Source organism: Nycticebus coucang, chromosome 17, assembly GCF_027406575.1.
Source record: "Nycticebus coucang isolate mNycCou1 chromosome 17, mNycCou1.pri, whole genome shotgun sequence".
In the NCBI taxonomy this organism is placed as follows: domain Eukaryota; kingdom Metazoa; phylum Chordata; class Mammalia; order Primates; family Lorisidae; genus Nycticebus; species Nycticebus coucang.
Genome location: NC_069796.1, coordinates 76,307,689 through 76,324,588, shown reverse-complemented (window position 1 = coordinate 76,324,588; position 16,900 = coordinate 76,307,689). Strand labels below are relative to the sequence as shown.

At 44.9% G+C, this 16,900-nt stretch overlaps 1 protein-coding gene across 1 annotated transcript in view; it reads left to right on the top strand.

The window, feature by feature from the left end:
- SH3PXD2B (SH3 and PX domains 2B) overlaps positions 1 to 16,900 on the top strand; it is a 116,171-nt gene that overhangs the window by 19,083 nt on the left and 80,188 nt on the right. The window contains exon 2 of the mRNA XM_053566790.1: positions 11,820 to 11,900. Coding sequence (XP_053422765.1) covers positions 11,820 to 11,900 — 81 coding nt within the window. The remainder of the gene's footprint in view (positions 1 to 11,819; positions 11,901 to 16,900) is intronic.

Sequence of the window (16,900 nt, the reverse complement as noted above, 5' to 3'; positions counted from 1 at the left end):
AGCCCAGGCCCCTGTCCACCCCTGAAGACATTGCTAATGGATCGTGGAGCTCTGACTTGCTGATGCTTCTTTCTTACAGCCCCAGCCCTACTTGTGCCTGCTTTTGAGATGTTTTCTCAGTCACCCAGCTCATTCCGGGCCACCCATCAGCATTGTAGAGCCAGAAGAGGTCTTCTGAGTTGGGAAAGATTCTAGCCCTTTGGTTTATAAACAATATAAACTCCAGATACAGTGAGACTGGCAAGGAAGTCTACTAAATTAGGATTGTCCTTATTCTCAAATCTACTGGCACCATCACAATTTTTTGAATATCCACAAACTCCCTCTACTATTTATTCTTAATACAGTATTATTTTTCAAATGGACTCACTTTTTTACTTAAGTTAATGGGAAACTCTAGCTGTCTACAATAATTTAGGTGTCCAAAATGGAAAACCAGCAGCACTTGCTCGAAATAGAAGGAAATGAAATTCAAAGGAAAAAGAAAATCAATGTGTTAAATTCTTCCTGGCTAGTATTGCCTGTTTTGAGGTCTTCTATTTCTTCTTTAGAAAAGGAGACCAACCAATGTTGGAGAAGGTGTCCAAAAAAATCAAACCTCTGGCCACTGCATTCCAGGACCAAGATGACTTTCTCATTTGACCCATGCTACAGTCCCCCACCCCACAAATTAATTTCTGCTGGGTTCTTTGCCTAGCCTAGAAACCCTACCAAAATAGATCTACAAAGCAAAGTGGAATTGCAGGATATTGCCTTGTGCTCAAAGATTTTATTGTCGGGGGACGGAGGAGACACCTTATATTTTGGGGTTCACATGATGAAAACCTATGTGATTACAGGACTCTGGAAGCATGGTGGCAACTATTTAATGTTGGGATGGTGTACCAGTGGAGTTCTGGGGTCCTTCCGAGAGCAGCAGCCATGGGCAGGGACTCGGCCAATAAGACAGCAAGGATAAGGAGTGTTAGCTAATAGGAGAGATGCTGGGGGGTTTCCAGAGGTGTCTTAGCCTATTTCTAGTGCATAATATAGCTTTGCCCAGGCCTGGCCCCCTTGTTTTTTAAGGGCCTCTAAACCTCATTCTGGTTTAAATCTTTTTTACATTGATATATAATATTTGTACATATTTACAGGGTACATGCAATATTTGGTTATATGCATAGAATGTATAATGATCATGTCAGGGTATTTAGGGCATTATCATTTCTTTTTTTTTTGGCCGGGGCTGGGTTTGAACCCGCCACCTTCGGCATATGGGACCGGTGCCCTACCCCTTTGAGCCACAGGCGCCACCCGGCATTATCATTTCTGTGTGTGGGAAACATTTCAGGTCTCGTAGCTACTTTGAAATATACAATATATTGTTAAATACAGTTACTCTACTCTTCTGTCAAACAGTAGACATCTATTCATGGAAGAACTGACCTCTTGGCTATTGACACTTGGAAATGAAGCCCAAATTCTCACATGCTTAATGGGGGCCTTCCTGGCACTTGGGGTCTCTACCCCACTGGACTGGGATTGGACCTGGCAAGGGAGGTGAGGCTGAAGGGTTGGACAACATTCACTGAACTTTTCCCTGAAGTCCCATCTATGAACAGTGATCACCAGCATATATTCTTATTCCATCTTTACAATAGTCTGTGAGGGAGGAAAGAACCAACATCCTTACCCACATTTTTCAGAGAACACAGAGGTTCCAAAAGACAAAGGACTCTCTCTGACTCAAACAGCAAGTTCAGGACTAAGCCCCACATGCCAGCTCCTAGGTCTATCCCCAGCCCATGAGGGCAAGTACCCTCCTAACCCTACACAGGGTGTCCCTGTGCTATTAGCTGTATGTGCACTCAGCAGATGCTCCACTGTGGCCCAACGACTGAGTTAGGGTAACAGAAGATGCTGGCCTGGGCTTCAAAACAAGAAAGTACCCCATGGACAGGTTTCTTCCTGTCCTAGAAAGTGACATCTTTTTTTCTGATTATAAAAGAAAGTGAAATGTTAAAAATCCAGAAAATGCAAGAAAGTATCAAGAACAAAATTATAAAAGTCCCTCATATTCCTTCCACCCCAAAGTAAACCACTGACATGAGTATATAGAGTCATTGTGTCCCTTACAGATGGGTCTGAGATAATCGCCCTTAGGAGATTTCGTCCTTCTCCAAACGTCATAGAGTGCACTTACACAAACCTGGATGGTATAATCTACTACACACTGAGGCTGTATGGTATGGCCTATTGCTCCTAGGCTACAAAACTATATAACATGTTATTGTACTGAATAGTGTGGGCAATTGTTAACACAACTGTAAGTATTTGTGTATCTAAACATCTGAAGAAAGAAAAGATACAGTAAAAATATGGTGTTAAAATTTTATGGGACCACTGTTATTTATTTAGTCCATCACTGCCAGAAACATTGTTATGGTACATATGACTATTTTTATATAAACACAAATATACACATACACTTATATACAGTTCAATCTTCATTATTCATGGACTCTATATTCACAGATTTGCCTACAAATCTGTTACAATTTATTTGTAAGCCAGAGTCAATACTTGTAGCATTTTGCAGGCATTTTCAGACATGTGCGTGTGCTGAGTGGTAAAAACTTTGAGTCACCCACCATGCACATTCTTTGCTGAGGTTGAACAAACCCCCGTGCTCTGCCCTGATTTTAGCTTTCATATTCCAAACCAGTGTCCTTTTTCTAGTCTATTTAGTGCCACTTTTAAAAATTATTTTGTGCTTTGTATTGTTTTTGCTGTTTTACGGTTCCCAGACATACTGCTGGAGTGCTGACTTGCTGTCTCATGTCCCTAAGCACATGAAGACTGTGACATCACAGCCTTATGGAGAAAATGTGTGTGGTAGATAAGCTTGGTATAGGCATGAGCTGTATGTAATGCTGCTGGCTGTGAATTTAATGCTGATGAATTAACAATAAGTATTAAATAAAGGGTCTTCAAATAGAAACACACATATAACAAAGTTACGTATTGATTATTTGATGAAAATGTGAACTTAGACCCAAAGGGCCTTAACCCTGTATTTCTCCTGGGAACAAAAATTAAGTATTTGCTAATAAATCAATCTCTTGGCTACTCCATAGAATATTACTGCAAATAATGAAAAACAGCTGTGTATATGGGTGTGCAGTGTGGGTGTGTGGACGTGCACACATCCATACATTTAGTTACAGTGTATATAATCATGTAATTTTTTGAGATTGCGATTACATTGTTGTACTTTGTTCTGTCTACCGATGATAACGCCTGAACTTTTCCCCTCTATTGCATAGAATTGTTTGAGCTGCACAAAACCCTCATGATGCCAAAGGGGAATTAACTGGAAGGTCCAGGCCCTGGTTGTGCGTCACGGAAGCTTTAGGCAGACGGGTGGGCCTGGGAAGCAGGAACTGGTGTGCTGGTCCGAGCCAAGCAGGGCTCTCCCTCCCTTCTCCCTGCACCTTTCCTTCCTTTGTCCCTCTCTGCAGACCCAATGTCCATCTGAATGTGTGGAATGCGCGGAGACTGCTGTGCGCTTCAGCTCTTCTGTATGGAGCCTGCACACTCGGGTCTAATTCCTGATCCCTGAGAAAGAACGAACCTGATTGGCCTGATCGGTCAGGTGACCGTCTCCACAAGCCAATCAGCTGTAGCCATGGTGTCAGGACTGATGGCGCTGGTACTGCCTCAGGTTACTGTCACGTATCTGCCAAAGGGCTTTTTATTTTTTCTTTCTTGCCTTTTAAAAGTGGTCCAAGTTTTTAAAAAAGTGGCTTTTGGAAGAACTGAAACAGGTTGGTCTTGAGAGAAGGAGTGTTCTGTTCATCCATGAGCAGCTGCCCGTCTTCTCCATGGCTGCTCCCGGCAAGGTAGGACTGACCTGGGGCTCCCTGGGCTAGTCCTTAACCCTACGTAGAGGAAGAGAAGTCAGAGCAGATGAAGCCCTGTCCCCAAGCAGCCTCACAATTGTCATTTGGGCCAGGTCCAATGTGTCGCAATTGGCATTTGGGGCAGGGAGGTGGAAGGGCTGTCCTGGCCTTCCTCACAGGCACCTGTGAGGTGGACAGAGCCCAGATCCTCCAGCAGCTAGGAAACCTATGCCCCAGCTCAGGTGAGGTGGGCCAGTGTTCCCAGGACCATGGAGGGACAGAGAAGACAAGTGGAGAAAGCAGAGTCTTGGGAAGACTAGGGTGGGACGGAGAGGGGATGTGTTGTGGGAAGTTCATTTGTAGGGACACTGAGCAGTGACGCAGTCTTCCCTCATCTTCGTGTCCCTGTGCTCATAGTGGTAATGCTGATGATAGCTTCTCTTTATGGAGCATTTACCATAGCCAGGCATCAGGCTAAGCACTCTACATTGCATGTTCTCATTTATCCTCACCCCAACTTTAAGATTAGTAGTATTGTAATGCCCGTTTTTCACAGATGAGGAATCTGAGTCACAGAGATTAAGCTACTTTCCAAATCCACAAAGCTAATTGAGAATAAAGCAGGATGTGAATCTAGGCCAACCACTTAATTCCACAACATCCTGGAACAGTTGGGAGAGTAGGAGATTCTACTGTCCACTCAAGATGTTTAAGAAGATAGATGTGGCATCTCCTAGCAGGCCCACAGTGCAGCAGGGGCTAAACTACCAACGTGAGGAACAATTCCCTGGTGCAGCACAGTGAGCAGGGTTAGAGATAACCTGGCTTAGAGACTTCACCCTGTGCTGCCTTAGGCACTGTACTTGTGAGCCTCTGTCTCTCCCCAGGAAGCCTGCTGGCTGTGGGGATTTGGGAGTTTCAGCTGTCCATCCACCTCTGCCCCAGCACCCTGGCCATGGCTCAGCCCACCACCCTGCTTCCCATCCTAACCTCATCACTGGTCCATCTCCTCGCTGACTCAGAGGAAGTGAAGAAACTCAGGACTTTTGGTCCTGAGTGACTGATACTGTGTTTGTTATTGGGTTGGAGAGTGTGAACTTGGTTAAATCATGCAAATCCCTGCTGCTGAGGTTGTATAAGAAGAGATTTAGATGGTGGGTAGTTCCAGCTCCAGGCCTCCTAACCCCTGTGCTTCCTTGTTCCTTGAGCAGAGGGATAGAGTCCCAGACACTCTCCAAAACTTGCTTCCCTGAGAGGGTGGTGTTTGCAGATTGGAGGGAGGGGCAGAGAAGACAAGCAAGGCGGTGGGGTGAACTCAGAGACATGGCTAGGGTCCCTTCCCACAGACCAGAGGCCTGCCCAGGAGAGGCACTCTTATCTGTGAGGGCTCAGCCTCTTGGTTCTCATTTTCTTCCCCATTTATTCATGAAGGATCAATTTTTCACAAAGCCCAGATTTTCAGTGCTGGGCATACAGCAGTCAGTGAATAAGATAGTCCAAGTCTCTGCTCTACAAAACTTAGAACCTGTGGGGAAGCAGTCACTTAAGGCAATGGTCGTGAAGAGTAATTGGCTCTGTAATGAAGAAGTGGGTGCGAAGGAGACACAGCAGGGTGATCCAATCAAGTATTTGGGGAGAAGGAGCAGCCAGGGAAGGCTTTCCTGAGTAAGTTGCAGTTGAGTGTGGCCCGTTGGTTGAACATCCCATCCCATGTTTTGGATTTGTTTGATTGCTTCCTTATTATGTCATTTATCTCGTTCCTCTACTTCTTTTATTTGTTGTAAATTTCTACTTCGATCAAGAGCTTAAGATCAAGTTAAACATTTTTGTCAAGAATACTAACAGAAGATTTTCTGTATTTCATTTGCACTACCTTGAGGACCATACAATATCTGGCTGTCTCTCTATTGGTAATGCTAACTTTGGTCACTTCACGATAGTTGTACCAGATTACACATTTTCCCCTTTGCTGGGAAGGTAATTGTGGGATCATAAGTTGAAACTGTGTGACTGTCCTGTTCTCCAGCAACCTTTTGCCCAGAGGTTCAGCATCCATTGAGGGTCTTTCCAGAGTGGCTGTGCCATTATACTTTCTCACCAGCAATGTATGAGTTTCAGTTGCTGGCCATTTTCATCAGCACTTGTTAACATTTTTTTATTTTAGACATCCTAATAAATGAATAGTAGTATCTCATCATAGTTTCACTTTGCTTTTCTCTAATGGCTCGTGATGTCCACTGTTTTTTCATATGCTTCCTTGCCATCCATATATCCTCTTTAATGAAGTGTCTGTTCAGGTTTTTTGTAATCAGGTTGGTTGTTTCTGAATTGTTGAGCTTTGAGACTTTTAAAAATATATTCTGGAGGGCGGCGCCTGTGGCTCAGTCGGTAAGGCACCGGCCCCATATACCGAGGGTGGCGGGTTCAAACCCGGCCCCGGCTGAACTGTAACCAAAAAATAGCTGGGCATTGTGGCGGGCAGCTGTAGTCCCAGCTACTCAGGAGGCTGAGGGAAGAGAATCGCTTAAGCCCAGGAGTTGGAGGTTGCTGTGAGCTGTGTGAGGGCACGGCACTCTACCGAGGGCCATAAAGTGAGACTCTGTCTCTACAAAAAAAAAAAAAAAATATATATATATATATATTCTGGGTATAAGTCTTTTGTCAGACATACAGCCATGTTCTGAGGGCTTTGCCATGGAGAAAGTTCTAGAGTCGTTTCCAAAGAACATGGCATGGAGTATGTAAATCTCTGCAGGAAATCTGTTTTTTTTTTAAATACATACATTTCATGTTTTACATTGTGTTAACATATACAGAACATAAAGTTTACCATTTCAACCATTTTCAAGTGTACAATTCTGTGGCATTAAGTACATTCACTCCGTTGGGTAACCATCACCACCATCCATCTCCAGAACTTTTTTCATCTGCCTAAATGGAAACTCTATACTCATTAAATAACTCCCTTTTCTTTTCTTTTTCTTTTTTATTAAATCATAGCTGTGAATAACTCCCTCTTCTATCCTCCCTAGCAACCACCATTCTACTTTCTGGCTCTGTGAATTTTACTACTCTCTAGGTACCTCGTAATGTCATACAGTGTTTGTCCCTTTTGACTGGCTTACTTCACAAAGCATAATGTCCTGAAGGCTCATCCACCATGTAGCGTATGTCAGAATTTCCTTCCTTTTTGAAGGCCAAATAACGTTCATTTGTATGTATAAGCCACATTTTCTTTATCCATGCACCCATCAGTGGACACGTGGGTTATTTCCACCTTCTGGTTATTGTGAATAATGCTGCCATGAGGAAGTCTGCTTTCGATTCCTTGACACCAAGCCACTGAACATTATGTAGGTTTGCAATGTAATCTGACAGCCAAGGTCTAGTCAGGTGTTAGGATTGCTTTAGTTGCAAGTAACAGAAACTAATTCAAACTGGCTTAACCAAGAAAGGGAATGTCTTGGCTTGAGTCAGGGAAATGCCCAGGATTCAGGCATTTCAGGGGTTCAAATGCTGCCACAGAGTCTCAGCCCTCCTTGCTCCTGGCTCTGCTTTTGTCTGTGTGGCAGGAACTGTCTGTGGGAGAACTCTCCTGGCATAGAGTTCTCCCTTCCACCTAGCCTTTGAGGTACACAAGAGTCTCTTCCCTGATGGTGCCATCAAAAGTCCCAGAATTAGGTCTCATCAACCTGGCTTAGATCATGTGCTCATTCCTGCATCATCGTATGGCTAAAGCCAAGCCTGGAGACGCGTCCATCTCCATCAGAAACACTAAAAACTAAGGAGGGAGGCAGTTCTCCAAGAGAAATCAGGGTGTTGTTACCAAGAGTGGGGGCAATGCATACCAGATAAGTAGAAACACGGGACAGCCACTATGAAGGAAAAGTTAACTTTGCACTCCCAGGGTATTAGAGGCTTTGGGCAAGGCCCTCTCTCCATTAGCTATTGTGGCTAATACTCAAGAGAAATTATTGTCCCTATTATAGAGAGAAGAGCCCTGTGGCCAGAGAGATCATTGTTTTGTGAATCTTACCAGCAGCAGAGCTGGCTCTGGGACCCAGGGCAGGTGCTCTCTCACCATCCCCCCAAAGCAGGATGGGGATAAAGTCCTGTAGTAGGACACTTCTCATTAAAAAGTCAGATCTGTGCCTAAAAGTGCAGATATCAAATTGTGCTCAGAGGTTGATTCTAATAAACCAATTAAGCTTGCTGCAGAGTCCTTGTACCATATGTACAGACGTTAAAAATTGTAAACATGAGATCAAAGATGAATTGTGTAAGCAGAATTTTTTTAGTATGCTTTTTGTCGTTTTAAGGAAAAAAAAATCTTTGATAAACTTTCTTTGTATCCTTTTCCTTGTTTTTTAATCTCTTTGGTAATGTCCTTGACAGGGAGTCATCTAAACTTGACTCGAACATCCCCAGCGATAGAGACCTTTGATACGGTATCCCTCAGTCTCGCCATCTAGAAGGTGAGGCCATTAGATTAGCTGCATTCTGTGGTCCCTTTCTGCTCTGGCTTCCTGTCAGTGGTGCAGAAGGCTCCTTTTTGGTGTCCGTGCCCCTCTTTACACCATTTCCATGCAGCAGCTGATACAGGTGAATTTTTTTTTTTTTTTGTAGTTTTTGGCCGGGGCTGGGTTCGAACCCGCCACCTCCGATATATGGGGCCAGTGCCCTACTCCTTTGAGCCACAGGCACTGCCTATAGATGGATATTTTTAAACACGTACACTAGACCGTGTCAAATGCCTTCCCCCACCTTTAAAACTCTTCAGGAGAATAAAATCGAGTCTTCGTGGTCTGCAGCCCTGGTCATCAGCTGCTGCCTCTTCCCCAGTCCCTGCCTCCCACAACCCTGTCTGGCCATGACAGTCTCCTGTTCCTCACACAGGCCAGCCATTTTCCAGCCTCTGCACACTTTTCCTAGTTTTCTTTCTGCCTAGAACACCCTTTCCTCAGCTCTCACACAACCAGTTCCTCATCCCTCTAGTCTCAGTTCAGAACTTGCCTCCTCAGAAGGTCTTCCCTTCCAAAACCACCCGACCTCATTCAACAGCCCCCACTGACCTCCCTTGTGCAGGCTTTGAGGTCCTTCCCATCACTTACTGTCACTGTAATTGTAGACAGGTTTGCTGGTTTATTGCAGAGGGCCTGGCACACCTAGGTGCTTAATAAACATTGCAGAGTGAATGAGTGAGAACCATCCAAAATCTTCATGCTGGAGTTGATGAAGCAGGATTGAAAGCTACAGAAGCATATTTGAAGCCTTCTTTTTAAATAAAACTTAGCATGACCGTTCAGGTAGTTTTGGAAACAGCTTTCTTTTTGTCATAAAAATTACCTTTTGAGACATGGCTGACCTTACCTCCTAAGGGATGCCTTGATCTGTTCTCTGGCTCTGTGAGTTACCTAGGGACAGTGAGCATAGTCAAGGGAGAGGGGTGGGTCAGGATGCCCAAGTCCTTAGTGTTGAAATAGCCTGTTTTTATGCAGGGATGGGGTAGGCAATGGGGAATCAGAACATAGGGTGTTAAGAATCCTTGAACATTTTCTCTGCCTAGCAAGAAGCTCACTCAGAGCTTTGCCTCTTAAAACATCACAGCTTTGTGTGAAATGGTCTTGGCTTAATGACCTCATTTTGCAGATAAGAAAGTTGAGTAAGGAAATAGTGTAATCTAGAGCTTCTTGGCTCCAGTGGCCAAGTGCCTTCTGCTCTGCCATTCTCCTTTGAAATCAAATCTGTGTTGGATTGGAGAGATCATGCCTAGCGAGCTCCTTAGCTTGGCATTCAAGGCCACCTCCCATCTTGTCCAGATCTGTCTTTCCATTTTTCATCTCTTCTTACCTGGAGAACTTTATTCTGTGAGTCTCTGGTGCTCACACTGGACTCTGGCCCCAGCCCTGGATGCTGCTCTACCTTTTCCCACCTAAAAATGTGTGGCTATCCTTGGAAGAACTCATTTGAAAAGAGACTTTGGCTAAAACCACTTGGGAAACCCCTTCTGGGTGCAGTACCTCCTGACCCTGAGCTGGTCTTTATTCTACCCTCATCCCCCTCCACTACAGACTCTCCCTTGCTCTTCTGTTGTCTAAATCCTACATGTCTGTCAAGATACACCATAATAACCACAAGATGCAGAGATCTGTCTCCTGTCCCCTTCCCTGTATCAGTCAGGACCGAATTACAGATGTCAGAAACCCAATTTAAACTGACTGCAAAAGTAATTCAAGGGAGTGGGTGTGGCCCAAGACATAATTATTGGCCCAGGAAACTGGATAGTCCAGGAATAGATTTAGCTTCAAGCTGAGCTAGACATAAGAGTCGGGCTGTATCATCAGGGATCTACAGGTGGTCGCTTCTTTTTCAGGCAAACCCACATGTGATGATAAGATGCCCCCTCACAGCTCCACATCCTCAGGGCTACCCGCCCTCAGGAAGGAGTCTTTCACAAAAGCCTCTGGAGCTGACTCTTCCTGGCTCTGATTGACCCATCTCAGGTCACATGCTCTCCCTTCAACCAATCACCATAGATGGTGGACGTACCCACTTCTATAACTAGGACATGAGCAGAAGATAGATAAGGAGGTTCCCAGGAGAAAGGTACTCCGGTTGAAAGTAAGAGACGCCCCTGCCCTCAGCAAATGGCCTGTGATCCTTATAACCCCTAACAATACTGAGCCCCTCGTGTTTGTACAGTGTTTCTATTTCCTAAGAGCTTTCATACATGTATATATTTTAGTTGTCACAACTACCCTCTAGCGAGAGATAGTTTATGCAAGCAAGGAATGGATTCCAGGTGTGCTGACCCCTCAGCCCTTAGGTATCCATTTGGTGTCTAAGGCCCCAGTCAGGAGCTCTGACCTTCAATAACCACCTCAGTCTGCCCGAATTTGTTGTCAGTATACATTGGAGACATAAAGTTCGTGTGCAATTTAAATAGTTTAACATAGCAAATTGCACACAAATTATGCCCACCCTGTATTATTTTCCCTGTGTGCCATTACTTGTGACAAAAGTTGGAAACATACATAGCTCAGTGGTTTATAAAATGGCTGCTCATCTTTAATTTCATCAGATTCTCATCTATCTCTGGAAGTAGACAAAGCAGGTGCTGTTAGCCCAATTCACAGATGGAAAAACTGAGACTCAAAGGGAAAAAGTAAGGGGGCCAGGTACAGTGGCTCGTGCCTGTAATCCTAGCACTCTGAGAAGCCGAAGTGGGTGAATTGCTTGAGCTCAGGAGTTTGAGATCAGCGTGAGAAAGAGCAAGACCCCTGTCTCTTATTAAAAATAGAAAAATTAGCCAGTCCTTGTGGTGAGCACCTGTAGTCCCAGCTACTTGGGAGGCTTCAAGAAGATCATTTGAGCCCAGGAGTTTGAGGTTGCTATGAGCTACGATGCCATGGCACTCTACCCAGGGTGACAAAGTGAAACTCTTGTCTCCAAAAAAAAACCCCAAAACAAAGGGAAAAAGTAACTTGTAGCTTGGCCTGGTTCCTTGTTGGTGTAAACAACCTGATGGACCAGCCTGTGGAAGCAATAAGACAGTTAAGAGCAGAGTTAACCTGACAAAAGTTAATGCTTTATGAATGACTTTAGCAAGAAAACCAGCCCTGTGGTTCTCTGAGTTGAGCAGGGAACAAGAAATCCTGATAATACTGAAAATAATAGCTTCTCCTAAACTGACACTGTACTAACACTTTCTCATACTTGATTGCATTTCATGCTTTTACAACTCTGGAAGTTGATACCCATTTTATTGAGGAGAAAACCGAGACTCGCTGAGAACAAGTAACCCATCCAGCTGGTTATTGGCAGAGTTGAGATTCAAACCCAGCTCTTTCTGATGCTGAACGTTATGTTCTCCCTTGGTCCTAGAGATGGAAAAACACCCACTGTTGTTAACACCGATTTCTTTGTCCTTCCCTATAGGTCTACATCATCCGAGTCACATGGTCCAGCGGCTCCACTGAGGCCATTTATCGGCGCTACAGCAAATTCTTTGACCTCCAGGTAAGGATTGGCATTTCTGGTGAGCTGCAGGGTGGAAAAGAGTTTAATTGGACTTTATACTGTGACTTTAGAGTCCAGACTTCTTATTTCCTAGACTCGAAAATGACGTCTGTTACTTTGGGGATGTAAGTAATATGCTTTATTCCTTTATGAATTGATATTAGAAATATCAATAAGAGAAAGGGTACTTGTTGACTGTTCCAGAACAGAAGATAATCTAGAAATCAGTACTGCGCAGCTTTGGAGTGCAGAGTGTGAACTTGAGATTTGAACATGGTCTCATTTGCTGGTGAACTCAAATTTGTTGAGTGTGTCTGGAACTCTTGGGGCCATGCAGCTCCAAAGACAGACCCGTGTCTCTTGCCTCACCCCAGCCTCTCCCCCGGACTCCGTGCTTGGCTCTAGAAATGCTTTCTATGTTCTGAGGCCACTACGCTCCTCTCTCTCTCTCAAGGCCTCAGCAGTCTCCATTCCTCACACAGAACACACGCCTGCGCCTTGCAGAGCACTCCTTGGCTCTGGTAACCCTTCTACCCTTCAGGATTCTCACCCTCTCTGAAGACTTATCTGACTTTGTGTCCTAGACAGCAAGGACCACTGTTCTGTGCCCCCACAGCTCTGTGCATCTCTGTATATTGAAGTTGTCTACTTGTCTGTCTTTCCCTCTAGATTGTGATTCTCGTGGGCAGGAACCATGTCATCTTCTTTCTCTCTCCCCTTAATGTTTTATTCAAAGTCTAACACACAGTATGTGTCCAGTGAGTGAGTGGTGAATGAGTGAGCAAAAGAATACATGACGGCATGAACACCATGTGGCCTTCAGGTCTCACACAGAGCTAGGCATAGTGTGGGTAGTTCAGTAAAAGCTCATCCCCACTGGGGTAAAACAACTCTCATCCATAGTGGTTTCATCTTGGTGTCCTCCAAAGGCAGGTAACTCACAGCAGGTATGAGAAGACACGGCTCCTCCTGATACGATATAATAGAGTTCTAAATGCCTGTCTCAGGAGATGATGGGAACTTGCCTGGTTTTCTGAACACATGCATTCTCCCTGCCTTCTGGTGAGGGGCTGCGTCAAGAAACTCTCCAGGCTTCCGACACAGCTTAATCCAGGGTTTTTGCAGTGCCACCTGACCTGGTTTTTTCCTCTCTTTCCACATTTCTATTTCCATGGTGTTGGCTTTATCCTCAGAACCCACATGATTGCAAAATGGCCACAGCAGCTCTGGGCTCACACCCAGCAGCAAAGAGTAAAAGTCACTTGTCAAAAATCCCAGCACACACATTGTTGTGTGTCATAGGCTCATTTCTATGCCAATCAATATGAGTGAGCAATGTGCCAGCCAATGAGCTTGCCTGTATCCCTGCTCCACCCCTGATGTAAGGAGGGGTGAGGCTGAGACCTGGAAAGAAGTAGATTCACAAATAGCAGTGATCAGAGACAAAATAGACATTTCTGGGCCATCAGAAGACAGCCCCTATCCTTTTTACATTATCCTGTCTCTTTGCCTCACATGTTCTCTCAGAAGGGTGACTGATACTAACCACAGGCATCCTTATTTATATGGACCTAATCTGTTCCGGAAATGTGGAATAGAGAATTTTCAGAGCCTGTATTCCATTATTTTAATGGGGGAGGGGAGATAAAGTGCTCCTAGCCAGTTTTCCCAAACGCCCACATAGCAATCTGCCAAGAGTCATTGCACAATGAAAAGCAATTGAGACATCAGTTACCTAATTATTTAAAACGTAATGAACTCATTAGTGATGTTTTGTGTTCAGTGTGCAACAATATCAAACAGTATCATATACAAATTATATTTTTCTTCTGCTCTGCAGCAAACATGGATTGAACATAAATAAACAAAGAAGCTGTATGTTAAAGATGCTAAGATACCATCTAAAATGGACTTGGCAGAAGCAAACACTGGGCCAGGGAAGAAAGATCTAAGCCCTGGGGGAAAGGAAAGAAGGATGATATTTCAATGCCATGAGCAGGAGGCACAATCCTAGTTGAGAATGACTGAAATACAAATGGAGGGCCCTCCACGCCCTTTACCCAGACCCATGGGTGTTATATGCAGTGACGTTACAGCAGTTCTTCCATTCAGAGAGTGAATGTTGGGGAAACATTTTTCCAAGTTGCTATACTGACTTTTCGTGCAGCAAGGGTCTGGATTGAGAAGGCTACCTGTATTTTGCTTTCAGAGGCCTCTTGCCTCCAAGAAGGAGCAGGGGAGTAGGAAACAATGACAGACATAAGTTACTCACATCCACAGAGCAAAGTCCACTCTGCTGGCTTAGGCACTAAGAGAGGGGTGGGGTTGGATTTATGGGAGAAGACAGGCGTGTTCCATGGAACCCAGAGCAGAAAATGCAGCCAGCCTCGCAAGGGCACGAATCAGCTGGCAGCTCCTGGACTGTCTGTTACTGCAGCCTCAGGATATCCCATCAAGCCTGCTTTGTGTCCCATCAACCTCTCTGGACCAGCTTTCTCCACTTGCCCATTTGCCACATCCCCCTTGAGCTTCCCCAGTGAGCACCTTCAGTCCCTGAGTTGAGGTTTTCTTCACTGTTGTGAGCACATCAAAGTGTCTGGATATTGAATCCAGTCTCCAGAAGAGAGAATCTGGTTATCCTGAGGGGCCTGGGTCAGAGCCCACTGCCTACGCTGTCAGCTGTGGCCCAAAAGGTGAGGTGCATTGATACAGAGTTGCCTGGAAGAAGAGAGTTGATGAGAAGGAGCATGGAGGAAAGGTCCTGGAAATGCCTGTGTAAATATTAATTGCTAATATTTTGATGTACATGCTAGGTCAATTGTGTTATCTGAGTTCCCTAGTCCATCGTAGCCTAAGTCTTAAGACCTTGGCTTTACAACATCAGACAGACCTGAGTTCAAAAGGTAAAGTTTTTACCTTTTCATTTCTCAGCTTGAAGTCACCTCTGGAAGCTTCTGAGCCTCAGTTTCCTCATCTTCATAGCAAGAATGAAAGTGCTTTCTTCATGCATTTATTTTGACAGTTAAATGAGATATGCCTGGCTCCACCAGCATGTTAGCTGCCCTCTTTCCCTCGGCACAGATTTGACTTGCATGAGGATACGTCCTTTGGGAATGCTTGAGCCACAGTTTGATTGTGCGTCTTCCTGGCCCAAAGCCAATACTCCCTCCACTCGCCTGTTCTGACTTTTTTATTTCTACCAGAACTTAAAAGTAAGATTTTCTTCCCTGCTCAGCATAATTGGTAATAATTGGGGGCGGCGGGGGGGTGGGGGGGAGTTGCTGTAACATAAACAGCCACCTCAGGCTTTCCTCCTATAACAAAGTTGTCTTTTAAAGGCAGGGCTTTGGTCTTTGGTCAGCTTCAGAGAGCCCCAGATGGGTGCCTGGAGTGGGAAAGCACAAATTCCAGAGGGTCCTACTCATCCTGGAAACATCCTGGATCCCCAGCCCCGTATACCCCAGTGGGGGGAAGCTGGAAGAGGTTAGGGCAGGACCATACCAGCCCAAGTCAAGTTTTCTGAGGACCAGCGAGGGGGCCAGCCCATGCAAGGCTACAACACCCTGAAGTTAAATGATTTCATGATTCCACCCTCCCCTCCCTCCTGGCTAGCAGCCTTGATTTTTTTTCAGAAGTAACTTGGCTCAAAGAGTGTGGGGAAGGCTGTGTTTCATGGAAGAGCAGCTAAGCCAGTGTGGCGTAATAGGACTCAGTCAGGAGACCTGGGGCCCAGCCACCCTCCAGCTGTGTGGCCTCAGGCACACCCCTTAACTCCTTTGTGCCTGAGTGTCTTCATTGGTGTCCTGGGGTAATGACAATAGAAAAAGCTGGCATTTCTAGACTGAATGTGGGCCCCAGTTCTGCTAAGCATCTAGATATAGTACTTACCATATTACACAGATGAAGAAACGCAAGTTCAGAGAGATTAGTTATTTGCCCAAGGTCACACAGCTAGTGAACATCAGAACTCAGATTTCTCGGATTTAAAGCTAGGCGGGTGACCCCAGAGTCCATGCTCTTAGTCCCTCTGCTATCTGATGCTCATCTCCCATATAAGTACTTCACAAGGTTCTTGGGAGTTAAAATTGATGATCCGTGTCCAAAAAAAGCAAATCTATAAAGACAGAAAGCAGATTAGTGGTTGCCGGAGGCTAGGGGAAGGAAAATCGGGAAAGCCTCTGCTAAAGGGTACTGGGTATCTTTTAGGGGTGATGAAAATGTTCTGGAATTAGTGGTGAAGGTTGCATAACTTTGTGAGTATACTAAAAACCACTGAATTGTACATTCGTAAAGGGAGACTTTTGTGGTATTTTTTTTTTTTTAAAGAGACAGTGTGTATAAGAGCAATTCCTGAGCTGTCAAGCACTTAGCAAATGTCAGCTGTTAGGATTATTTATGGACTTGGGTTGCTAGGAATTGGCATAAAGATTAAAGGAGATGATGCCAGTTAATAAAGTGGTTAAGATCCTACAGGTTAAGATTCTGGGCTTTGGATTTAGGGCTGGGCTTTGATCCAAATTCTGCCACTTGCTGGCCATGAGATCTTGTTTGTGTCTTAACTGTTATAGGCGCAGGTGGCAGAAACCCAATCAAGATAGATTATTCAAAAAGGACATTGACTAGCTGAATATTACTAAGAAGTCTAGGAGTATTTGGCTTCAGGTGTGTCTGGATCTAAGGGCCACCCTGTCAATAAGAACTTGGTCTTTGTCCATTTCTTAACTTTCTTTGTGTCCAGGCCAGGGAGTGTCCAGTATAGTGGCAGCCACAGCTCCAGGTGTGATACAGATCACACAGTGACTCTGGGGAAAAAGACAACCCCAAGAGTTGAAGCAAAGGTCTCATTAGCTCATCTTGGTCAAACAGGCCATTCAGCTAAAAGTAGAATCAGCATCCTGCCAATAGAACAGAGTAACAGAGTGGTGGGGGAGGCCCATTCTGGTAGGGGAGGCCATTCAGGGCAGAGGAACATCCTACAGAGAGGCCACCACTCAGGTAGT